General features: G+C 31.7%; 1 protein-coding gene across 1 annotated transcript in view; it reads left to right on the top strand.

Moving 5' to 3' along the window:
* The window catches only part of vex (somatomedin B and thrombospondin type 1 domain containing protein vexed), a 655,834-nt gene that overhangs the window by 12,836 nt on the left and 615,246 nt on the right, over positions 1 to 27,752 (top strand). Inside the window, exon 2 of the mRNA XM_073979098.1 lies at positions 12,674 to 13,421. Within this exon, the coding sequence (XP_073835199.1) occupies positions 12,812 to 13,421 (610 nt within the window). The 5' untranslated portion in view covers positions 12,674 to 12,811. The remainder of the gene's footprint in view (positions 1 to 12,673; positions 13,422 to 27,752) is intronic.

The raw sequence follows: 27,752 nt of genomic DNA, 5'->3' as shown, positions 1-27,752 counted from the left end.
CAATGAGTATAATATATCCTTGCAAAAATTTGTGAACGTAGGTCCACGTTTTCTTGTAGCCCCTATATGGGTTTCTGAAATCGGGAGGTACGGTTATATGGGGGCTATATTAAAACGTGGACCCAAAGATCCCATTTTCAGTACCAGAAGTTATTTGATAAAACAAAGATTTCAGTCCCTACGTCAATTGGTTCGGAATATAAATAGGTTTTACCCAACTTTTGGGTAAATACTCGAAATCGGGGTACCCTTATATGGGGGCTATAAGAAAACGTGGACCTACGCTGACAAAATTTTGTAAAGATATTTTATACTCATTGAGGACTCACTTTGCCAAATTACAGCCAATTTGGTCGAAAAAATGTGGCTAATTGGTGAAAATACCTTAAATCGGGAGGTACGGTTATATGGGGGCTATATCGAAACATGGACCCAGAGACTTCATTTTCAATATCAGATGTTCTCTTGATATAAGTAAGATTTGAGCCAAATTTCATCAGTCTATGTCAGGTGGTTCGACAGTTAAAGAGTTTTTACCCACTTTTGGGTAAATACTCGAAATCGGGGTACGCTTATATGGGGGCTATAAGAAAATGTGGACCTACGCTGACAACATTTTGCAAAGATATTTTATACTCATTGAGGACTCACTGTGCCAAATTTCAGCCAATATGATTGTAAAATGTGGATACTAGGTGAAAAATACCTTAAATCGGGAGGTACGGTTATATGAGGGCTATATGAAAACATGGACCCAGAGACCCCATTTTAAATACCAGAAGTTCTCTTGATATAAATAAGATTTGAGCCAAATTTCCTCAGACTGCGTCAAGAGGTTCGGCAGTTAAAGAGTTTTTACCCAACATTTGGGTAAATACTCGGGTATTTACCCAAGTATTTACCCACTTGTTTAAAGTATTGTTAAACCATCCATTTTGAAACGATTTCACAACCTAAACCCAGAAAAATGGTGTAAGATGTTGTATTGGCGATTCAATATAGTAAATACCCAAATAAATACCCATAAATGGGTATTTACCCGGTATTTACCCAATTTACCCAATTTACCGGGTATTTACCCGTTGGGTATTTACCCACTGTCCATCTCTAGGTATAATTAAATTTGTCATTCCGTTTGTAACACATCGAAATATTCGTCGGAGACCCTATAAAGTATATATATTATTGATCAGCATAAAATGCTATGTCGATATGACCATGTCCGTCTGTCCGTCCGTCAGTCAGTCTGTCTGTTGAAATCAAGAAACAGCTCGCAATTTTAAAGATAGAGAGTCAAAATTTGGTACAGAAGTTTTTATTACTTGCAGGATGGTTGGTATTGAAAATGGGATATATCGGTCCACGTTTTGATATAGCCCCCATAGAACGGTACCTCCCGATTTTCGGTATTTTTAAGGTTTTAGCTTCATTATCCAACCAAAATGGCTGAACTTTGGTACGTAGTCTTCTTTAGGGGTATAAAACTTTCCCCCAGAATTTTGTCGGTATCGGTCCACACCTTCATATAGCCCCCATAGAACGGTACCTCCCGATTTTCGGTATTTTGAATGTTTTAGCTTCATTATCACACCGAAATGGCTGAAATTTGGTACTTAGTATACGTTGGTGGTATAAAACTTTCCCCCAGAACTTTGTCGGTATCTGTCCATGCCTTCATATAGCCCCCATAGAACGGTACCTCCCGATTTTCGGTTTTTTGAACTTTGTGGTCTCAATATTCCACCGAAATGGCTGAAATTTAGACTTCGTTGGGGGTACTCAACCTTCCCCCTTAAATTTGTCGGTATAGGTCCACGCCTTCATATAGCCCCCATGGAATGGTACCTCCCGATTTTCCGTATTTTGAAGGTTATGTCTTCAATATCCCACCAAAATGGCTGAAATTTGGTATTTAGTCTTCAATGTGATATAAAACTGTTCGCCAGAAATATGTCTGTACAGGTCCACGCTTTCATATTGCCCATTTCTGACTAAAATTCGTCGGTATAGGTCCACGTTTCGATATAGCCCCCATAGAACGGTACCTCCCGATTTTCGTAATACTGAAGATTGTGACGTCAATATCCAACCGAAATGGCTGAAATTCGTTATTTCGTCTTCCAAGAGTTATAAAATATTTCAGAAGAGTATTATCCGTATAGGCCCACGTCTTCCTATATCCCCATAGAAGCGTACTTCTTGATTTTCGGTATTTTTTAAGTTTTAGCCACATTCTCTTACCGAAATATAGGAAATTTGGTATTTAGTCTTCTTTGAGCCTAAAAACTTTCCGTCAGAAATTTGTCGGTATAGACCGACCTTTTGAAATAGCCCCCCTAGAATGGTGCCTCACATTGTTTTAGCGAAATTGCTGAAATTTAGTATTAAGTCTTCTTCATACACGAAAGGAAACTAATTATTCCATTTTACTTCAATACAACTTGTGGTGGAGGGTATAACAAGATCGGCCCGGCTGAACTTAACGCCCTTCTTACTTGTTTTTATTTTTTTATCTATGAACATTGCTGTTTCAGAATTGGCGAAAACATCCCATGTGTAAGCGGTTTTCATCAGAAGTTATTTAAGGCGCACTGATCATGATATTGTTTTATAAGGAGGCGATACATTCAGTGCATTGTCTGAGTTTGAACCTCTATATCTCAAAAATGGTAAAACCTACGAAAAAACCTAAAGGACAGTCTAATTTGGTATTGTCAGAGATATAAAAGCTCAATTCAATACAAAAGCTCATTAAATATTATATATGGGCCAATTGGCCCATGTTAAAAAAAATAACTATGACGTCTCTTGTGAGGTCTTTTCAAGGGGTTTGCTACATTTTCCTTCTAAAGTGTATTTAACTTAGTATTTTGTAATCTCAATTGGTAGAATACCTCCCCCAGAAAATTATCAATTTTCATCAGTTAAGATATTCTACTTCTCTTAGGAGTAAGCCTTTATACCTTTATCTTTATGACTGTTTAATCCATACACGTTCTCGCGATCAGAATTGTGACTGACTGAAATAATTATTAATGACCCTGTCTCGAACAGATTTTTGTCAAATTTTTTTTACATCCTACACTTTATTGGTACACTCCTATGGGCACCTTTCTTCCAGAAGTTTAAAATGTTCTCTTATGTGCAGTTTTAGGCATGGTCAATGACAGTATTGAAATTTTCTCTAAAGGATAATTATAATCAGGGCCATAAGGACTGGTCCTGATTATAATTATCCATTTTTTAGGGGCCAAATCCATTCTTTCTGAGATAATGACCCAAAAGTTTTAAAAATTCTGCCAGAACCAACTTTAGTGAAGTTTAAAGGCTCTTCAATAACCGTTTTGGAATTTTCGTCGAGAATTGCAATTATGAGCCTGATTACAATGAAGTAATTGTTTTCATACTTTCTGAGATAATGATCCAAAAGTTCTTAAAACCCTGTCGGAACCAACAGAATCAGAAGGAATAACTTGTTTTGTTATTACAATTGATTATCATACTTTTTCTCTCAAACTTCAATATTCGGTACACCACTTTCCCACAAAAGTTCAATATTGTTGCTTAAGTTGTTGTCATTTTGGGATTTTGCGTTTCCAAAGTTTAAAAAACATTTCTACCAAAAATTATTTGTTTAGGTCCACGTTTTGGTATAGCCTACATATGACGCAACGTGTCATTGTAGGGAATGTGTGCATATTCATGGGAGGTACTAAAAAGAGTTTGGCGACATAGTCCGCCTTCGAACTTTATGTAAGTTCGGGATAAATATTAAAACGGGGCAATTCACAGGCACCTGTTCTCTCCCCCTTGGTAAGACCTTAATTTCATTTTTCACAAATAAGTATCCAGTTGGACTTCTTAGTGGACTCATACAAAACTGTCCTGCTCATCCTACCCGTCAGAAATTATGTATGATCTGAAGAAGGTAAACCAAGATTTCTCACGCCGGTTAGGTCGTAAAGATCTGTAGTGGTAGGAAGAGGTGAGTTTCCACAATCGGCACTATCAGCTGCTGTGCCTGGAAAGAAACCACTCGTGGAATAAATCATCGGACTGTTCATCCGTTTTTTCGGTAGGAGCATGAAAGGCATTTTTCAAAAGCCTTGAATATAGAGTCTAGATCCAGGTCAGGCGATTAGGCGCCCTTGTGCGCTCATTTAGCGTTGCTCTCTCCACACACACAATTCAACCCATTGAAAAATGAATGAGCGCACACGGGCGCCTAATTGCCTGACCTGGGTCTAGATTCTAGACTCCAGATCAGCGTCAGGCACCATACTTTTCTATTGCATACTTTAGGGGGTGTCATTGTGTGAGTGCATGCATTTTCAATTGGTTGAATTGTGTGTGTGGAGAGAGAAACGTTCAATGAGCGCACGTGGGCGCTCTCTTGCCTGGCGCAGATCTATAGGCAAGGTATTTCATACTGCCGAACGTTGAACAATTTTAGTTATAAATACAACGTTATTATTGCGAAGTTTTAAAATCCATTCGCCCAAAACCAATATAAAATAATCGTTAAGGTCCCAGCAAAAATACTCATTACAAATTGGCCTACTTTCTCATTATTTTAACACGGGCATGTCATAGGGAGTAAGTACTTGTTTTTTGACCACTAAAAAGTAGATAAATAAGTAGTTACTCTCTGGTTACTTCCAGTCGTAACTACTTATTTATTTACTTTTAAGTGCCAAAAAATAAGTACTTACTCCCTATGACATGCCCATGTTAAAATAATGAGAAAGTAGGCCAATTTGTAATGAGTATTTTTGCTGCCCATGTTAAAATAATGAGAAAGTAGGCCAATTTGTAATGAGTATTTTTGCTGCCCATGTTAAAATAATGAGAAAGTAGGCCAATTTGTAATGAGTATTTTTGCTGGGGTTATAGAAAGTATTAAGAGTTCAAAAATCAAATCAAATAGAAATCAAAATAATTTTAAGATTAATTTTCAAAATCAATTCAAATATGTCTGACTTGCAGACACATTAGCTTTCCGCCCTTTGCAGCTATATGTTGCGATACATGCAAATTGACAGACATGGCAAATTTAAAGAGTTCTTATGTTGTTGTGAGTGTGTAACAAAGCTTAGATGGCAACACTCACAAAAAGCAACATGAATTGATATTAATTTCCCTAGAAGCATACGAAGACGTGTGCAGACAGAAGGCGAACATTTTCAATGAAAAGTGTTTAGTACGAAGCTCCATTATCTGTGAAGGATATAATACAGTTTTTATATGTGTTCGCAACGACTTAAGGAAGTTTTCTATCTGATCACTTTGTGATATCTTTCCAAGTTTATAGTAAAACAAGTAAGAACGGCGTTAAGTTCGGCCGGGCCGAACTTGTTATACCCTCCACCACAAGTTGTATTGAAGTAAAATGGAATAATTTGTTTCCTTTCGTGTATGAAGAATACCTAATACTAAATTTCAGCAATTTCGGTAAAACAATGTGAGGCACCATTCTATGGGGGCTATTTCAAAACGTCGATCTATACCGACAAATTTCTTACGGAAAGTTTTTAGGCTCAAAGAAGACTAAATACCAAATTTCCTATATTTCGGTAAGAGAATGTGGCTAAAACTTAAAAAATAACGAAAATCAAGAAGTACGCTTCTATGGGGATATAGGAAGACGTGGACCTATACTGATAATGCACTTCTGGAATATTTTATTACTCTTGGAAGACGAAATAACGAATTTCAGCCATTTCGGTTGGATATTGACGTCGCAGTCTTCAGTATTACGAAAATCGGGAGGTACCGTTCTATGGGGGCTATATCGAAACGAATTTTAGTCAGAAATGGGGCAATATTAAAGCGTGGACCTATACAGACATATTTCTGGCGAACAGTTTTATATCACATTGAAGACTAAATACCAAATTTCAGCCATTTTGGTGGAATATTGAAGACACAACCTTCAAAATACGAAAAATCGGGAGGTACCTTTCCATGGGGGCTATATGAAGGCGTGGACCTATACCGACAAATTTAAGGGGGAAGTTCAAGTACCCCCAACGAAGTCTAAATACCAAATTTCAGCCATTTCGGTGGAATATTGAGGCCACAACGTTCAAAAAACCGAAAATCGGGAGGTTCCGTTCTGTGGGGGCTATATGAAGGCTTGGACAGATACCGGCAAAGTTCTGGGGGAAAGTTTTATACCACCAACATAGACTAAGTACCAAATTTCAGCCATTTCGGTGTGATAATGAAGCTAAAACCTTCAAAATACCGAAAATCGGGAGGTACCGTTCTATGGGGGCTATATGAAGGTGTGGACCGATACCGACAAAATTCTGGGGGAAAGTTTTATACCCCTAAAGAAGACAACGTACCAAATTTCAGTCATTTTGGTTGGATAATGAAGCTAAAACCTTAAAAATACCGAAAATCGGGAGGCACCGTTTTATGGGGGGCTATATGAAGGTGTGGACCGATACCGACAAAATTCTGGGGGAAAGTTTTATACCCCTAAAGAAGACTAAGTACCAAATTTCAGCCATTTTGGTAGGATAATGAAGCTAAAACCTTAAAAATACCGAAAATCGGGAGGTACCGTTCTATGGGGGCTATATGAAGGTGTGGACCGATGCCGATAAAATTCTGGGGAAAGAAGACTACGTACCAAATTTCAGCCATTTTGGTATGATAATGAAGCTAAAACCTAAAAAATACCGAAAATCGGGAGGTACCGTTCTATGAGGGCTATATCAAAACGTGGACCGATACATCCCATTTTCAATACCAACCATCCTGCAAGTAATAAAAACGTCTGTACCAAATTTTGACTCTCTATCTTTAAAATTGCGAGCTGTATCTTGATTTCAACAGACAGACGGACGGACGGACAGACGGACATGGTCAAATCGACATAGAATTTTATGCTGATCAATAATATATAGGGTCTCCGACCAATATTTCGATGTGTTACAAACGGAATGACAAATTTAATTATACCCTCCATATGGTGGAGGGTATAAAAATAGGACAAATATTTTTAAACCTCGTTGTTTGAATAATATTATTGGTCTTTAGAAAAATTTATTTAAGCTTACAAGTTTTTAGCTAATCATTGAACCCTACGAAAAAACCTTGACTCATAGAAAAAATCTATAGAATCTTTTACTGTCACCTTTTTTCATGATACGAGTGTGTTGAGTACGGTAATTGTCTCACAAAATGGATCATTAATCATTTTGGCTTTTATGTCATTGTTTGGTGAAAAGAGTTGGTGAGTGTGAGAGCTTGATGTGGGTGGTTAGACGGGTGGTGGATTGTTTGTCTATAGAGTTTGTTTTCCTTCTAGCATTCAAGGTGGGTAGGAGGTTAGGGTGTTAACATGTCAACTATGATGGCGGTGGTAAAACAACTTGTTTTCATGGTAGACAATAAAGAATGTGGTCTTCTTGAGTTGGTTTAGGTGTTTCCTTTTAAAGTGTTTGCGTTTTTTTGCCTTTCTTTCCGTCGAGAGGCCACATAGGTAAACAAAAATGTTACCTCTTTATCAATCAACCAATGAAAAATAACCCTCTGTCATTTCTTTCTCTTGAGTTTTTGCTTTCTCATAGCCCCGGGAGACACGTTAATGATTATGTACTTAACGAAAAACGCAAGGACATCTCTTGATACTGCTTCTGTAAAATTACACCATAAATCAATTTAACAAATACCGTATACTTGAACGTTTTATTTGTATTTTCCTTGCTTTGGCACTCTTTCTTCTTCTTCATCTTCGTCTACGGCTGCTTTTGACAATGTCTGGCATTGTTATTGGCCTACTGAGTTTCTTTCCTCCCCTATTTCCTTTTATGTTTTCGCTTTTCTTTGTGGTCTTAGGATTATTTATGATATTTTGGCTTAGTCTTGAATTTAAAAATTCCGCAATAATTTTGTACAACAAACCAACATTTATTTTGTAAATTTTTGGCGGTATGTTCCCATGGGTGAGATAAAGTTCATTGAAGTTGCACTTTCTTTAAATATTAAAATATAAATAAAAAGTATGATGATTTTATTCATAACGATCATAAATTATTTTTGGTTATTTTGTGTGTTGCATACTTTAAGGGAGGAAGATTTTAAATTTTAAAATAATTGTTCGAGGTTCGCCTCTACAATAAACGTTTTTTAAACAATATTTTTTCATACAGCACCACATCAATAAACGTGGATATTTTAAAGAATACTTTTTCAAGGGCCATCACAGCAATAAACGTGGATTTTTTTAAAAGAATATTTTTTCAAGGGCCTTCGCAGCAATAAACGTGGATTCTTTAAGCATATTTTTTTAAGGGCCATCACTGGAATAAACGTGAATTTTTTAAACAATATTTTTCAAGGGCCATCACAGCAATAAATGTGGATTTTTTAAAGAATATTTTGTCAAGGTCTATCACAGCAATAAACGTGGATTTTTTAAAGAATATTTTTTCAAGGATCATCATAAACGTGGATTTTTTAAAGAATATTTTTTCAAGGATCATCATAAACGTGGATTTTTTAAAGAATATTTTTTCAAGGATCATCATAAACGTGGATTTTTTAAAGAATATTTTTTCAAGGATCATCATAAACGTGGATTTTTTAAAGAATATTTTTTCAAGGATCATCATAAACGTGGATTTTTTAAAGAATATTTTTTCAAGGATCATCATAAACGTGGATTTTTTAAAGAATATTTTTTCAAGGATCATCATAAACGTGGATTTTTTAAAGAATATTTTTTCAAGGATCATCATAAACGTGGATTTTTTAAAGAATATTTTTTCAAGGATCATCATAAACGTGGATTTTTTAAAGAATATTTTTTCAAGGATCATCATAAACGTGGATTTTTTAAAGAATATTTTTTCAAGGATCATCATAAACGTGGATTTTTTAAAGAATATTTTTTCAAGGATCATCATAAACGTGGATTTTTTAAAGAATATTTTTTCAAGGATCATCATAAACGTGGATTTTTTAAAGAATATTTTTTCAAGGATCATCATAAACGTGGATTTTTTAAAGAATATTTTTTCAAGGATCATCATAAACGTGGATTTTTTAAAGAATATTTTTTCAAGGATCATCATAAACGTGGATTTTTTAAAGAATATTTTTTCAAGGATCATCATAAACGTGGATTTTTTAAAGAATATTTTTTCAATGATCATCATAAACGTGGATTTTTTAAAGAATATTTTTTCAAGGATCATCATAAACGTGGATTTTTTAAAGAATATTTTTTCAAGGATCATCATAAACGTGGATTTTTTAAAGAATATTTTTTCAAGGATCATCATAAACGTGGATTTTTTAAAGAATATTTTTTCAAGGATCATCATAAACGTGGATTTTTTAAAGAATATTTTTTCAAGGATCATCATAAACGTGGATTTTTTAAAGAATATTTTTTCAAGGATCATCATAAACGTGGATTTTTTAAAGAATATTTTTTCAAGGATCATCATAAACGTGGATTTTTTAAAGAATATTTTTTCAAGGAACATCATAAACGTGGATTTTTTAAAGAATATTTTTTCAAGGATCATCATAAACGTGGATTTTTTAAAGAATATTTTTTCAAGGATCATCATAAACGTGGATTTTTTAAAGAATATTTTTTCAAGGATCATCATAAACGTGGATTTTTTAAAGAATATTTTTTCAAGGATCATCATAAACGTGGATTTTTTAAAGAATATTTTTTCAAGGATCATCATAAACGTGGATTTTTTAAAGAATATTTTTTCAAGGATCATCATAAACGTGGATTTTTTAAAGAATATTTTTTCAAGGATCATCATAAACGTGGATTTTTTAAAGAATATTTTTTCAAGGATCATCATAAACGTAAATTTTTTAAAGAATATTTTTTCAAGGGCCATCACAGCAATAAACGTGGATTTTTTAAAGAATATTTTTTCAAGGGCCATCACAGCAATAAACGTGGATTTTTTAAAGAATATTTTTTCAAGGGCCATCACAGCAATAAACGTGGATTTTTTAAAGAATATTTTTTCAAGGGCCATCACAGCAATAAACGTGGATTTTTTAAAGAATATTTTTTCAAGGGCCATCACAGCAATAAACGTGGATTTTTTAAAGAATATTTTTTCAAGGGCCATCACAGCAATAAACGTGGATTTTTTAAAGAATATTTTTTCAAGGGCCATCACAGCAATAAACGTGGATTTTTTAAAGAATATTTTTTCAAGGGCCATCACAGCAATAAACGTGGATTTTTTAAAGAATATTTTTTCAAGGGCCATCACAGCAATAAACGTGGATTTTTTAAAGAATATTTTTTCAAGGGCCATCACAGCAATAAACGTGGATTTTTTAAAGAATATTTTTTCAAGGGCCATCACAGCAATAAACGTGGATTTTTTAAAGAATATTTTTTCAAGGGCCATCACAGCAATAAACGTGGATTTTTTAAAGAATGTTTTTTCAAGGGCCATCACTGCAATAAACGTGGATTTTTTAAAGAATATTTTTTCAAGGGCCATCACAGCAATAAACGTGGATTTTTTAAAGAATATTTTTCAAGGGCCATCACAGCAATAAACGTGGATTTTTTAAAGAATATTTTTTCAAGGGCCATCACTGCAATAAACGTGGATTTTTTAAAGAATATTTTTTCAAGGGCCATCACAGCAATAAACGTGGATTTTTTAAAGAATATTTTTTCAAGGGCCATCACAGCAATAAACGTGGATTTTTTAAAGAATATTTTTTCAAGGGCCATCACAGCAATAAACGTGGATTTTTTAAAGAAAATTTTTTCAAGGGCCATCACAGCAATAAAAGTGTATTTCTTAAAAATATTTTTTCAAGGGCCATCACAGCAATAAAAGTGTATTTCTTAAAAATATTTTTTCAAGGGCCATCACAGCAATAAACTTGGATTTTTTAAAGAATATTTTTTCAAGGATCATCACATCAATAAACGTGGATTTTTTAAAGAATATTTTTTTTAAGGGCCATCCAGCAATAAACTTGGATTTTTTAAAGAATATTTTTTCAAGGGCCATCACAGCAATAAACCTGGATTTTTTAAAGAATATTTTTTCAAGGGCCATCACAGCAATAAACGTGGATTTTTAAAGACTATTTTTTCAAGGGTCATCACATCCATAAACTTGGATTTTTTAAAGAATATTTTTTCAAGGGCCATCACAGCAATAAACGTGGATTTTTTAAAGAATATTTTTTCAAGGGCCATCACAGCAATAAACGTGGATTTTTTAAAGAATATTTTTTCAAGGGCCATCACAGCAATAAACGTGGATTTTTTAAAGAATATTTTTTCAAGGGCCATCACAGCAATAAACGTGGATTTTTTAAAGAATATTTTTTCAAGGGCCATCACAGCAATAAACTTGGATTTTTTAAAGAATATTTTTTCAAGGGCCATCACAGCAATAAACGTGGATTTTTTAAAGAATATTTTTTCAAGGGCCATCACAGCAATAAACGTGGATTTTTTAAAGAATATTTTTTCAAGGGCCATCACAGCAATAAACTTGGATTTTTTAAAGAATATTTTTTCAAGGGCCATCACAGCAATAAACGTGGATTTTTTAAAGAATATTTTTTCAAGGGCCATCACAGCAATAAACGTGGATTTTTAAAGACTATTTTTTCAAGGGTCATCACATCCATAAACTTGGATTTTTTAAAGAATATTTTTTCAAGGGCCATCACAGCAATAAACGTGGATTTTTTAAAGAATATTTTTTCAAGGGCCATCACAGCAATAAACGTGGATTTTTTAAAGAATATTTTTACAAGGGCCATCACAGCAATAAACGTGGATTTTTTAAAGAATATTTTTTCAAGGGCAATCACAGCAATAAACGTGGATTTTTTAAAGAATATTTTTTCAAGGGCCATCACAGCAATAAACGTGGATTTTTTAAAGAATATTTTTTCAAGGACCATCACAGCAATAAACGTGGATTTTTTTAAAGAATATTTTTTTAAGGGCCATCACAGTAATGAACGTGGATTTTTTAAAGAATATTTTTTCAAGGGCCATCACAGCAATAAATGTGGATTTTTTAAAGAATATTTTTTCAAGGGCCATCACAGCAATAAACGTGGATTTTTTAAAGAATATTTTTTCAAGGGCCATCACAGCAATAAACGTGGATTTTTTTAAGAATATTTTTTCAAGGGCCATCACAGCAATAAACGTGGATTTTTTTAAGAATATTTTTTCAAGGGCCATCACAGCAATAAACGTGGATTTTTTAAAGAATATGTTTTAAAGGCCATCACAGCAATAAACGTGGAATTTTTTAAGAATATTTTTTCAAGGGCCATCACAGCAATAAACGTGGAATTTTTTAAGAATATTTTTTCAAGGGCCATCACAGCAATAAACGTGGATTTTTTTAAGAATATTTTTTCAAGGGCCATCACAGCAATAAACGTGGATTTTCTAAAGAATATTTTTTCAAGGGCCATCACAGCAATAAACGTGGATTTTTTAAATTTATTAAAGAATATTTTTTCAAGGACCATCGCAGCAATAAACGTGGATTTTTTAAAGAATATTTTTTCAAGGGCCATCACAGCAATAAACGTTGATTTTTTTAAAGAATATTTATGTATAATGTTTGCAGTATTGACTCAAATTTTATTTCTTGTTTTTTTTTTGTATTTTCAGTGTAATCGACGCCAATAAAATCAAACCAAACTTAAATAATTTCCAATCAAAAAATCACAATTCAACAAAATAAAATCGCGTATCCGATCCAATAAAAGAGCGGGAAAATTTAACTGACAACATTATAATAAATCTTCAATGGTTGTTGAAAATAAATCGAAAATGAAAAGTGCAATTTCAAAAGCCAGAGAAGCAACGGCAGCAGCAGCAACAGTATTCACAAAATTGCCAGCCGTATTCAAAACAGTTACTGAGATTGCAAAAATATTTGGAAAGGAACAGGAAACCAAAGCTAAAACAACAAAAGCAACGACAGCATACGCATCATCATCATCGTCGTCAACATACACGTCGTTATTGTCATTCTCGCGTACAGCTTCATTTAATCACTTCTCTCATAATAGTTCACCACTTCCAACAACAACAACAATAACAACCGAACTGATGTCAGCTTTAATAACCTTTCAATGCATCATTGTTGGCATTATCCATAAAGTGTCGGCAATTCCTGGTTGCTGGCCTTTGCTGCTATTGTTGCCGGTAATGCTGTTGCAACAGGCCATCCCTGCCCATGCGGGTTCATGTCGTGAAGCTCAATTATGTTGTAATGGCCGTGATTCATCGTGTGTTGTACAAAAGGCACCCATAAATGCCATCATTGAGGATTTGAATGATAAACCGTGTTATTGTGATCATGCCTGCTTGAAATTGGGTGACTGCTGTACAGATTTTAAGGATCATTGTGGAGGTAAGTGGAACTTTAAATCGAAATTTTTGGTAAAAGATTTGATATTAACAATGTTTTAAGGATATTAATGTTTTCAGTATAGAAAACTTTTCCAAAAGGAAAACTTTTCACCAAAAAAAAAATGTGCAGCATAATATTAATCCGGATATTTTTTTCTTGTAGAAAATTGTATCCATATAAAGTTTCCTATACAAATATTTTTCCTAATAAGGTTTTTCGTAGAACACTTTATACGCATATATTTTTTCGGATAATTTTGTCCCAAAGAAAAGTACATTGAAGAGCAGCTAGGTAAATTCCCTGGAATCAGGCCGCTCTTATTCGAAGTCTATCAACCTGATTCTGTTGGCGGTCATTAACCAAAGACTCACCTCTTCGTTACAGTCATAACATGTTCAGATCCTTCCTGACACTCTATCCTCGCATTCACATTGAGTTAAAATATTTCCAAGCCATTCCAACATCCACAATATATGGACGCGTCAGATAAGCACTCAACTATGCTTTCCCTAAAGGGCTGAATATTTGCCATAGTGCATATCAACGTTTTAATTATTTTTTAGATCAATTTACTGTTCTTTTTAACGCCATAAATAATAATTTTCATTGATACAAATTACATGGCATTCATTTATGTTTGGCAAATGTAAAAATAATTTTGTTAGATTAATGGTTATAAAAACCAATTGATAAACAATTTGTTGAATAAAACATCTATACATAAATAATACATATACATATAACAATAATAAACATTTATAAATAATTTAACATGATAAACTCGGACGCTACATAAGAGGGCATACATGAAATAAGTGATGGAAAATGTTTATTTTAGGATTAAGCGAAAAAAGCGGAAAGCTTTTGCCTCATCTATTTTGGTTGGTGGAGCGTATAAGTTCTGACGCTAGTCATGGTGACGACCTTGGCCCAATATTTTTCTAGAAGCCGTGTCTTTTTTAAAAAATATTTTTTTATTAACCACAAAACGTGGATTTTTTAAAAATATTTTTTAATTAACCACACGAAACGTAGATTTTTTAAAAAATATTTTTTTATTAACCACAAAACGTGGATTTTTTAAAAAATATTTTTTTTTTAACCACAAAACGTGGATTTTTTAAAAAATATTTTTTTTTAATTAACCCAAAACGTGGATTTTTTAAAAAATATTTTTTTATTAACCACAAAACGTGGATTTTTTAAAAAATATTTTTTTATTAACCACAAAACGTGGATTTTTTAAAAAATATTTTTTTATTAACCACAAAACGTGGATTTTTTAAAAAATATTTTTTTATTACCCACAAAACGTGGATTTCTTAAAAAATATTTTTTTATTAACCACAAAACGTGGATTTTTTAAAAAATATTTTTTTATTAACCACAAAACGTGGATTTTTGTAAAAAAATATTTTTTTAATTAACCACAAAACGTGGATTTTTGTAAAAAAATATTTTTTTAATTAACCACAAAACGTGGATTTTTAAAAAATATTTTTTTATTAACCACACGAAACGTGGATTTTTTAAAAAAATATTTTTTTAATTAACCACAAAACGTGGGTTTTTTAAAAAATATTTTTTTAATTAACCACAGAACGTGGATTTTTTAAAAAATATTTTTTTATTAACCACAAAATGTGGATTTTTTAAAAAATATTTTTTTATTAACCACAAAACGTGGATTTTTTAAAAAATATTTTTTATTAACCACAAAACGTGGATTTTTTAAAAAATATTTTTTTATTAACCACAAAACGTTGATTTTTTAAAAAATATTTTTTTTTAACCACAAAACGTGGATTTTTTAAAAAATATTTTTTTATTAACCACAAAACGTGGATTTTTTAAAAAATATTTTTTTATTAACCACAAAACGTGGATTTTTTAAAAAATATTTTTTTATGAGAGAATAAAACTGAGAATATTTTTTTATGAGAGAATAAAACTGAGAACATTTTTTCTAAATACTCTTGAAATAATTTGTTCCGCAGTGGTTCAATGGTTAGCACATCTGCCTTACCCACCAAAGGTCGTGGATCGATACACCACTAAGATGAGCATACATTTTTCAGAGGTGGGTTATATTTTCTATGTTTATTTCAATGGAAATCATTTTGAGAACCGATGTAGCAGCTGGAAAACTGGATGCTTGTTAGAAGTAAGGAATGTAATGAAGTTTAGAAATGCGAGGAAAGATTTCATTGCTGCCATAGAAAATAGAGTTCTGACTGAATCTATTTCGCTTCAGGGTGCATATGAGTTATGACGTCAATTATACGATATACGATTATGCTTTATTCTGTTTATCGAAATTAAAAAATGCATGCCGTGGGAATTTTGTTTTTAATCTAATGATTAGAAAGACCTTTTGTAGGAAAAGCAAATGCTACGAAAGGTCTTTGATTCGTGTATCTAATACCTGCGCATTTTCGGTTGGTGGTGCGTATTAGGCATGGCGTCAATTATACACCACCTGAGTCCTTTATTTAGTTTATTAAAATAACTAATTCTAGTGCCCATGAGGGACTTCTCATATCACTAATATAGCAGCAATTCTTTAATGTGAAGAAAGTCTCCCCTTGTATTTTCGGATTGTCGTTACAAATATTTATTTTACTTCATTAAAACACATTTTGTATTTTTCTCATTCTGTAAATTAAACTGTGAGATATTAAAAAAACAACTTAATTTAAATAAATATTTATTTTATACAATTTTTTGCACACTTCAAATTCAATTAACAATAAAATGAATACTTATTAATCCATTAATTCAATTAATAAGTCAATTTGTAAATACAAAAAATAAAATTCATAAATTATTATTCATGGCATTTCTGCTTTCATGTGTGTATTTCCCAGCTCTGTTGTAACCCGCCTACTCCATGGGGAGCCCCTATAAATTTGAATAGTAATTAAAAACTATTATAAACCATTTAACCACTTAATATATTTTGTTATTTGTGTTTTAGTCTTTTTTTCTCTTTTTTCCCAGGCCTTTAAACACATAATGCCTCCATAAAAGTTGTTAATGTGCAACATTATTTAATACTATTTATTGTATATTAAAGGCATTTACATATTTGTGGATTTATGCCAAACATGGAGAGGGACAGACAGAAAAAAAAAATAAATAAAACAACCCACAGCAAAACCACTCGACCATGTGAGAACAACACAATTAACAGGCAATTTTTAAATAATTGTTATTTTTTTCATTTGTTATTTCCTCTGCCATAAAATATCACAATACACATAAATGTTCAGAGTTTTGTATTATTTGTTTTTGCTTGGGGAGGAAAGAGGGTAAAGATTTCAGCATTGGTTTTGTTTTAATTGAAATTTATGTTTATATGTATATGTATGGGTTTATGAACAATTGTATTAATTACTTTTGTAACAGATGTTCAATGGCGGGGCAAAAAAACGAAACAATTACAAAAACTATTTACTCAACATGAGCAAAAATTACTATATACTGTGATTATCATAAAATATTTACGGTAAATAATTACAAACTGCGTGGAGTTACGAATGCTTTTCAATTTTTTTAACGTATTTTTTTCAACGGTATAAGTTACAGGTATGAGAGGCTATGGAGCGTACGAGTTCTGTCAGTATTCATTCGCTCTCCGAAACCTAATAAATTGAATGCAAATCAGAGCTAAATTTCAAACTTTTTTCTGAAATTTTTATGGGCCGAAGACCTAGGACGACTTCAAGGAATCTCACACCAGCGATGAATTTTTAAGGATCCACAATTAAAAAAAGCTTGTTAACACCAAAACGTGGAATTTTTAAAGATTATTTTTAAATGAAACACAAGACATGGATTTTTTATAGAATATTTTATTAAACCACAAAACATGGATTTTTTAAAGAATATTTTTTAAATGAAAAACAAGACGTGGATTTTTTATAAAATATTTTTTAATTAACCACAAAACGTGGATTTTTTTATAAAATATTTTTTAATTAACCACAAAACGTGGATATTTTATAAAATATTTTTTAATTAACCACAACACGTGGATTTTTAAATGAAAAACAAGACGTGGATTTTTTATAAAATATTTTTTAATTAACCACAAAACGTGGATTTTTTTATAAAATATTTTTTAATTAACCACATAACGTGGATTTTTTAAAGAATATTTTTTTGATTAACCACATAACGTGGATTTTTTAAAGAATATTTTTTTGATTAACCACATAATGTGGATTTTTTAAAGAATATTTTTTTGATTAACCACATAACGTGGATTTTTTAAAGAATATTTTTTTGATTAACCACATAATGTGGATTTTTTAAAGAATATTTTTTTGATTAACCACATAACGTGGATTTTTTAAAGAATATTTTTTTGATTAACCACATAACGTGGATTTTTTAAAGAATATTTTTTTGATTAACCACATAACGTGGATTTTTTAAAGAATATTTTTTTGATTAACCACATAATGTGGATTTTTTAAAGAATATTTTTTTGATTAACCACATAACGTGGATTTTTTAAAGAATATTTTTTTGATTAACCACATAATGTGGATTTTTTAAAGAATATTTTTTGATTAACCACATAACGTGGATTTTTTAAAGAATATTTTTTTGATTAACCACATAACGTGGATTTTTTAAAGAATATTTTTTTGATTAACCACATAATGTGGATTTTTTAAAGAATATTTTTTGATTAACCACATAATGTGGATTTTTTAAAGAATATTTTTTTGATTAACCACATAACGTGGATTTTTTAAAGAATATTTTTTTGATTAACCACATAATGTGGATTTGTTAAAGAATATTTTTTGATTAACCACATAACGTGGATTTTTTAAAGAATATTTTTTTGATTAACCACATAACGTGGATTTTTTAAAGAATACTTTTTTGATTAACCACATAACGTGGATTTTTTAAAGAATATTTTTTTTGGTTAACCACATAACGTGGATTTTTTAAAGAATATTTTTTTGATTAACCACATAACGTGGATTTTTTAAAGAATATTTTTTTGATTAACCACATAACGTGGATTTTTTAAAGAATATTTTTTTTGATTAACCACATAACGTGGATTTTTTAAAGAATATTTTTTTGATTAACCACATAACGTGAATTTTTTAAAGAATATTTTTTTGATTAACCACATAACGTGGATTTTTTAAAGAATATTTTTTTGATTAACCACATAACGTGGATTTTTTAAAGAATATTTTTTTGATTAACCACATAACGTGGATTTTTTAAAGAATATTTTTTTGATTAACCACATAACGTGGATTTTTTAAAGAATATTTTTTGATTAACCACATAACGTGGATTTTTTAAAGAATATTTTTTTGATTAACCACATAACGTGGATTTTTTAAAGAATATTTTTTGATTAAACACATTGTTGGCGTGATACCACTGACCGTCGATAGCTCAGGGATGAAAAGAGAAGAAATAAAAAGACAAACACGAGTGTATAAGTTTCAAATATATTTTCGGTTTATTGTTGGTATAGGGTTTCTGCGAACGAGAAACATTACCTTTTGTATGACTCGACAACGAAATGATTGCAATAGGAGTGTGACTCCTTCGAAAGTTAAATAGCAAGTGAAGTTGCAGGTGGGCAGAATAACGTTCACAAGGCCGTGACATCAACTACGACTGCAGCATTGGAAAGCGCCCCTCTGCATCCGAACTGAGCGAATGTGACTTTTAGGAGAGAGTGTGGGAAAGAATGAATATTCTCTCCCAGCATCCGAACCAGGCGAATATGACTCCTAAAAGAAAGGCAGAGAAGATTTCCCCATTGAGCTCGAAGAGCGGCCAATTAATGTGGTTAATTGTAATACTGCAGAAGGGGAAACAAAGTATCGAACGTATACATTGGCGTAACCAATGTATCGAACTTATACATTAGCCGCCCACCTTGACGCGCTATCTGCAAGGCAACAGGGTTAGACTAAATTAATTAATAAAATTTTGGAGTAGAGATCAGCGCCCAATAACAAATCAATTGGCTTGTCTTCGAATGTATCTGCTAGACCGAGGTGAGATAATTTAGAACGCAGATTCGAAATTGATGACAACGACGACAAGTTTTTCGGAATGTTAGGTAAGACTAACACATTAGCGTTTAGGATACTTTCCGAATTTTTAGGTGATGAAAGATTCACCGAACAAATTTCTTTCGATGTACTATTAGTATTTACACCAGGCAGAGTGGTGTGACTTGGTCGAGAAGGCAATCCGATTGTTTTTTGTAGTCTCTTTGTGACAAAAGAGACTTTGGACGAGGGATCAATTATTGCTCGAACGGCATAATTTCTGTGATTGTGAACGACATTTACAATCGCAGTTCCCAAGAGCACATCTCTATTTTGTGTGTGCAGAACATGACGATTATCAAAACTAGGATTCGAACTCTGTTTGGAAGTTATGCGAATAGAAGCGGAGTTCGAATTAATAGACGAACGTGATAATTTTGGCAAGGATCTTGACGATGTTTTACTATTTTTACTACGATGGAGTAGCGTGTGATGTCTACCTTTGCAGACAGAACAATTATGTTTACTATTGCATTTTTAACTGGATGTCCATTCGAAAGACAGTTAATGCAAAGCCCATGTTGTTTAACAAAGAAAAATCTGTTCTCAAACGAAAGTTTTAGAAACCGAGAACAGTTTCGAAGTAGGTGTTCGTGAGTTGAGCACATCCGACATGCATGATTCAACGAAGATTTCAGTTTAGATGAGCTATTTTTATAATTTGGACGACTAATTGGAGAAGATGATTTTAGCGGAGATCGACAATTTTGCGAATATGATGTTTTGGGATTTTCCATAGCAGTAAAGTGTTCTATGCACAACAAAGTTTGTATTCTATCTGTTAGGAACGAATCTAATTGTTTCCATGTCGAAAGAGACGACTTCTCTTTGACACTTTGTTCCCACAGAGCGATTGTATGTTGAGGAAGACGTTGCATGCAAATATAAACAAGAATTGGATCCCAATGATCCGTTACAACATCATAAGCAGACATAGCGGAAATGCAACTATTGATTCCGCGCTGAATTGTTTTAAGACCAGAAATCGATTCCTTTTCTATGGCGGGAAGACCGAAAAGAAGATTTATGTGACTATGCACGAGGATACGTTTATTATCATACGCATCCGTCAATGCCTTCCAAGCCAATTTAAAACTACAATGGGTGAGTGGAAATTTCGAAACAATTTCCCGAGCCTCACCGCTGGTTTTGTGAACTAAGTGACACAATCTTTCAATGTCGCTTAATCGAGAATTTTTGATAAAAATTGTACTAAAAAGATCTCGAAAGGTTGGCCATGAAATGAAATCTCCACTAAAGACTTCGATGTCGATAGGAGGCAAAACTAAATTGTGAGAAGGTGGATCGATATGAGGGAGACGACTAATGGAGTGTGGTTGGGTTGAAATCGATGATGCGATTGATTCGCTGGGATGTAAAGGAGAAGTTTGGCTTTCTTTACAATTATTTGACACAAAGGGTTTTGTGTTCAAACAAGTCGATGGGGGAACAGACGTACTCACTGGGAGTTCCTCCGAAGATGAAAGTGGTTGAGGAACCATTGGTGGACTGTTTTGTGGAGTTGGTCCATTCAATGATGGAGAAGACTTGGACGATTTTAGCTCGTCTAGCTTCTGGTTTATTGCCGAAAGGCAATGTTGATAAGCCCGAAAGGATCTGTCGTATTTACCCTCGACGACATTTTTGTCAGAGGGTTGAGGACTCTGTGATGTCGCCAGATGGTCAAGACACTTCTGATGAGTGCTTTTGAATGTTGTCCATAATTGATTAAGCTCGGAACCGTATATTTCGAGATTAAATACGGTGTGCTTATCAGAATTTATACGTTCGAAAAACGCATCAAATTTAATAAGATCGTCGGCAGCTCGAATGAAACGCACGAGGGGAGTTATGGACATAATTGCAACAAATTTAGAGAATGGGGACGAAAGAGGGAAACGAATCAGTTCCAAAAAGGTATGTGGGCTCAGAAGTTTAGGACAAGACTAACGAGTCCAAGCGTCGCAAATTTAGCAAAGCTATAACTATGGAAATACTTGAAGCGAAATTCAAACTATAGAAAATGCGAATCCTACTAATTGGGGAAAGAAAAAACCAAGGAAGTACAAACGAGTGTGAATACTCAACCTATGAAAGGGTCGAAAACTATTCTAATTTGCGCCAATAAATTGTAAAATGCAAAATTCCACCAGTAGAGTACGTGAGTAGACAGCAAAGTTGCAAGATGGATAAGAAATTGAACACAAGTACCGAACTGGGACAATTTGCCGACTAGAGAATATAGAAATTATTACTATTGTTTCTAAAAGAATTGAAAAATAACGACAGATTTGTAACTGGAAATGAGAATTTAGAGCAACAAACGAAAAAACAAGAAGAAAATTTCCAAAAAATATCAATTTTTTCAAGTGTTCTACCAAGCCTAGCTTGCAGGGTGTAGGGTACAATGAACAAGGCGTCAAGAAAGCTAAACAAATTTCAAGAACGAGATTTCTAAACGAAAGCAGCGGATAAAAAATCGAAAAATTATTAAATTGGTGGATTTTTTAAAGTTATTTGCTTTGACCAATGATAAAATGTACCAGTACCGACTGTAGGGTACACGATTTGTAGATGCAAGATTTTTTTTTTTTCAAAAACGACTAATTTGTTTGAACAATATAGATAAATAAAATCGATATTATTTGCAATTCAATTCAACCAAATTTAATATAATTTTATTTATAAACTGCAAAAATGCCGAAAGTAGGGTGCCTTAACCGAAGATAAACAACAACAAATGGTATTGTAGCACCACACGAAGTAAAAAGCAAAAAAATCGAATCGAAAATATTCAACAAAAAAATATAAGAAAAAATAAATATTTTGAGACGATATGTCCCACTGTGCGAGTGTCTACTACGAATACCTCACAAAAGGTAGTAAAACACAAGCAGAGAAATGGCTATGCGTGGGCAGCGAAGCTCCCACTCAAGTACCGGCGCTACAAACGACCAAACAGTGATCGACAGAATTTTGTTGGTATGTTTACAATGTAATCTAACCGACGCTTTATAATTGTGCGTGGAAAGATGTACGTTGTTAGTGCAATTAGAATGCAAATTCTCAAATAGGAATATCAATACTTCCAGGAGAATAAAAACGAATGCGTTTGGTTGGTGGAGAACGATCTATACAACAAATAAACCAAACGACCGTATGACTTAGCAATGTGTATTGTTAATGTAAATTTGCCAATGCAAATTCTCAACTAAAGGGCTTCGATAGAAAAGACCTTGGGGAATAATAACAACAATAGCAACTAACAAAAGAGATCGATAGTGTAATTGGGTTAGAAACAAGATTTCAAAATAGCAAAGTACTTGGAATACGATGTTATTTCTCACTGCTGGCTGGGGATATCAACAAGAAAGCGGGGGTGTCTATGAAGTCTTTGAGTGAGAAATAAAACGAACGAAACGTATAGCGGATAATTGTAGTGAAATTGTTGTAATTATTTCTCTAAAAGGGTTCTTAGAAAACAGAACCAAACGAGAAAAGTAGAAAACAACAAATTCGAAGGAACAGCACTGCTCGAACTGATCTTTGGAAAGATCAACGACGAAGGAAGTTTGTTGTTGTGTTTATTATTAAAGTGTTTTATTTTCGAAAATAGAACCGAAATAATAAAGGGACAACAACAAATTGAAATAAGCAGTACTGTTGGCGAGGATCACTACAATTACTGCTACGACTAAGTGAGTGGACTGTATATGATGTGTTAAATTCAAGGGAATGACGATGTACGAGGAAATGGACAATAGTAAGGCGACCTATGCGCGATGTAGCGAACAAATTTAAACCGAAAAAGTATTTTTCGAAAATTGTGGAATTTTTAAAACCAACAACACTCGCGGGTTTGCTCAATTTTTGCACAGAAACTGATTTACGTACCTGTGTTTTGTTGATTTAATGCAATTTTTGTGAGAGATGATGTTGTTGTTTAAAACTGATGAGGAATGATATTTGATGGCGATAACAACAACAACGAATGCGAGTATCCAAAATTCTTCTCTTCTTGAACAAATGCAATTTGTTCAGCGGGCAACAACAAATGGCTTCGACTGGAACAGATCCGGCTCGATTGGATCAAAATGTTGGCGTGATACCACTGACCGTCGATAGCTCAGGGATGAAAAGAGAAGAAATAAAAAGACAAACACGAGTGTATAAGTTTCAAATATATTTTCGGTTTATTGTTGGTATAGGGTTTCTGCGAACGAGAAACATTACCTTTTGTATGACTCGACAACGAAATGATTGCAATAGGAGTGTGACTCCTTCGAAAGTTAAATAGCAAGTGAAGTTGCAGGTGGGCAGAATAACGTTCACAAGGCCGTGACATCAACTACGACTGCAGCATTGGAAAGCGCCCCTCTGCATCCGAACTGAGCGAATGTGACTTTTAGGAGAGAGTGTGGGAAAGAATGAATATTCTCTCCCAGCATCCGAACCAGGCGAATACGACTCCTAAAAGAAAGGCAGAGAAGATTTCCCCATTGAGCTCGAAGAGCGGCCAATTAATGTGGTTAATTGTAATACTGCAGAAGGGGAAACAAAGTATCGAACGTATACATTGGCGTAACCAATGTATCGAACTTATACACACATAACGTGGATTTTTTTAAAGAATATTTTTTTGATTAACCACATAACGTGGATTTTTTAAAGAATATTTTTTTGATTAACCACATAATGTGGATTTTTTAAAGAATATTTTTTGATTAACCACATAACGTGGATTTTTTAAAGAATATTTTTTGATTAACCACATAACGTGGATTTTTTAAAGAATATTTTTTTGATTAACCACATAACGTGGATTTTTTAAAGAATATTTTTTGATTAACCACATAACGTGGATTTTTTAAAGAATATTTTTTTGATTAACCACATAACGTGGATTTTTTAAAGAATATTTTTTTTGATTAACCACATAACGTGGATTTTTTAAAGAATATTTTTTTGATTAACCACATAACGTGGATTTTTTAAAGAATATTTTTTTGATTAACCACATAACGTGGATTTTTTAAAGAATATTTTTTGATTAAACACATAACGTGGATTTTTTAAAGAATATTTTTTTGATTAACCACATAACGTGGATTTTTTAAAGAATATTTTTTTGATTAACCACATAACGTGGATTTTTTAAAGAATATTTTTTGATTAACCACATAACGTGGATTTTTTAAAGAATATTTTTTTTGATTAACCACATAACGTGGATTTTTTAAAGAATATTTTTTGATTAACCACATAACGTGGATTTTTTAAAGAATATTTTTTGATTAACCACATAACGTGGATTTTTTAAAGAATATTTTTTTTGATTAACCACATAACGTGGATTTTTTAAAGAATATTTTTTTGATTAACCACATAACGTGGATTTTTTAAAGAATATTTTTTTGATTAACCACATAACGTGGATTTTTTAAAGAATATTTTTTTGATTAACCACATAATGTGGATTTTTTAAAGAATATTTTTTTGATTAACCACATAACGTGGATTTTTTAAAGAATATTTTTTTGATTAACCACATAACGTGGATTTTTTAAAGAATATTTTTTTGATTAACCACATAACGTGGATTTTTTAAAGAATATTTTTTTGATTAACCACATAACGTGGATTTTTTAAAGAATATTTTTTTGATTAACCACATAACGTGGATTTTTTAAAGAATATTTTTTTGATTAACCACATAACGTGGATTTTTTAAAGAATATTTTTTTGATTAACCACATAACGTGGATTTTTTAAAGAATATTTTTTTTGATTAACCACATAACGTGGATTTTTTAAAGAATATTTTTTTTTGATTAACCACATAACGTGGATTTTTTAAAGAATATTTTTTTGATTAACCACATAACGTGGATTTTTTAAAGAATATTTTTTTGATTAACCACATAACGTGGATTTTTTAAAGAATATTTTTTTGATTAACCACATAATGTGGATTTTTTAAAGAATATTTTTTTGATTAACCACATAACGTGGATTTTTTAAAGAATATTTTTTTGATTAACCACATAACGTGGATTTTTTAAAGAATATTTTTTTGATTAACCACATAACGTGGATTTTTTAAAGAATATTTTTTTGATTAACCACATAGTGTGGATTTTTTAAAGAATATTTTTTTGATTAACCACATAACGTGGATTTTTTAAAGAATATTTTTTGATTAACCACATAACGTGGATTTTTTAAAGAATATTTTTTTGATTAACCACATAACGTGGATTTTTTAAAGAATATTTTTTTGATTAACCACATAACGTGGATTTTTTAAAGAATATTTTTTTGATTAACCACATAACGTGGATTTTTTAAAGAATATTTTTTGATTAACCACATAACGTGGATTTTTTAAAGAATATTTTTTTGATTAACCACATAACCTGGATTTTTTAAAGAATATTTTTTTGATTAACCACATAACGTGGATTTTTTAAGGAATATTTTTTTGATTAACCACATAACGTGGATTTTTTAAAGAGTATTTTTTTGATTAACCACATAACGTGGATTTTTTAAAGAATATTTTTTTGATTAACCACATAACGTGGATTTTTTAAAGAATATTTTTTTGATTAACCACATAACGTGGATTTTTTAAAGAATATTTTTTTGATTAACCACATAACGTGGATTTTTTAAAGAATATTTTTTTGATTAACCACATAACGTGGATTTTTTAAAGAATATTTTATTTGATTAACCACATAACGTGGATTTTTTAAAGAATATTTTTTTGATTAACCACATAACGTGGATTTTTTAAAGAATATTTTTTTGATTAACCACATAACGTGGATTTTTTAAAGAATATTTTTTTGATTAACCACATAACGTGGATTTTTTAAAGAATATTTTTTTGATTAACCACATAACGTGGATTTTTTAAAGAATATTTTTTTGATTAACCACATAACGTGGATTTTTTAAAGAATATTTTTTGATTAACCACATAACGTGGATTTTTTAAAGAATATTTTTTGATTAACCACATAACGTGGATTTTTTAAAGAATATTTTTTTGATTAACCACATAACGTGGATTTTTTAAAGAATATTTTTTTGATTAACCACATAACGTGGATTTTTTAAAGAATATTTTTTTGATTAACCACATAACGTGGATTTTTTAAAGAATATTTTTTTGATTAACCACATAACGTGGATTTTTTAAAGAATATTTTTTTGATTAACCACATAACGTGGATTTTTTAAAGAATATTTTTTTGATTAACCACATAACGTGGATTTTTTAAAGAATATTTTATTTGATTAACCACATAACGTGGATTTTTTAAAGAATATTTTTTTGATTAACCACATAACGTGGATTTTTTAAAGAATATTTTTTTGATTAACCACATAACGTGGATTTTTTAAAGAATATTTTTTTTGATTAACCACATAACGTGGATTTTTTAAAGAATATTTTTTTGATTAACCACATAACGTGGATTTTTTAAAGAATATTTTTTTGATTAACCACATAACGTGGATTTTTTAAAGAATATTTTTTTGATTAACCACATAACGTGGATTTTTTAAAGAATATTTTTTTGATTAACCACATAACGTGGATTTTTTAAAGAATATTTTTTTGATTAACCACATAACGTGGATTTTTTAAAGAATATTTTTTTGATTAACCACATAACGTGGATTTTTTAAAGAATATTTTTTTGATTAACCACATAATGTGGATTTTTTAAAGAATATTTTTTTGATTAACCACATAACGTGGATTTTTTAAAGAATATTTTTTTGATTAACCACATAACGTGGATTTTTTAAAGAATATTTTTTTGATTAACCACATAACGTGGATTTTTTAAAGAATATTTTTTTGATTAACCACATAACGTGGATTTTTTAAAGAATATTTTTTTGATTAACCACATAACGTGGATTTTTTAAAGAATATTTTTTTGATTAACCACATAACGTGGATTTTTTAAAGAATATTTTTTTGATTAACCACATAACGTGGATTTTTTAAAGAATATTTTTTTGATTAACCACATAACGTGGATTTTTTAAAGAATATTTTTTTGATTAACCACATAACGTGGATTTTTTAAAGAATATTTTTTTGATTAACCACATAACGTGGATTTTTTAAAGAATATTTTTTTGATTAACCACATAACGTGGATTTTTTAAAGAATATTTTTTTGATTAACCACATAACGTG

The sequence above is a fragment of the Musca autumnalis genome, unplaced genomic scaffold, assembly GCF_047663935.1.
Source record: "Musca autumnalis isolate F117 unplaced genomic scaffold, ASM4766393v1 scaffold_3, whole genome shotgun sequence".
Classification (NCBI taxonomy): Eukaryota; Metazoa; Arthropoda; class Insecta; order Diptera; family Muscidae; genus Musca; species Musca autumnalis.
The sequence above is the reverse complement of the archived record's forward strand: the minus strand, read 5'-3'. Positions and strand labels throughout refer to the sequence as shown.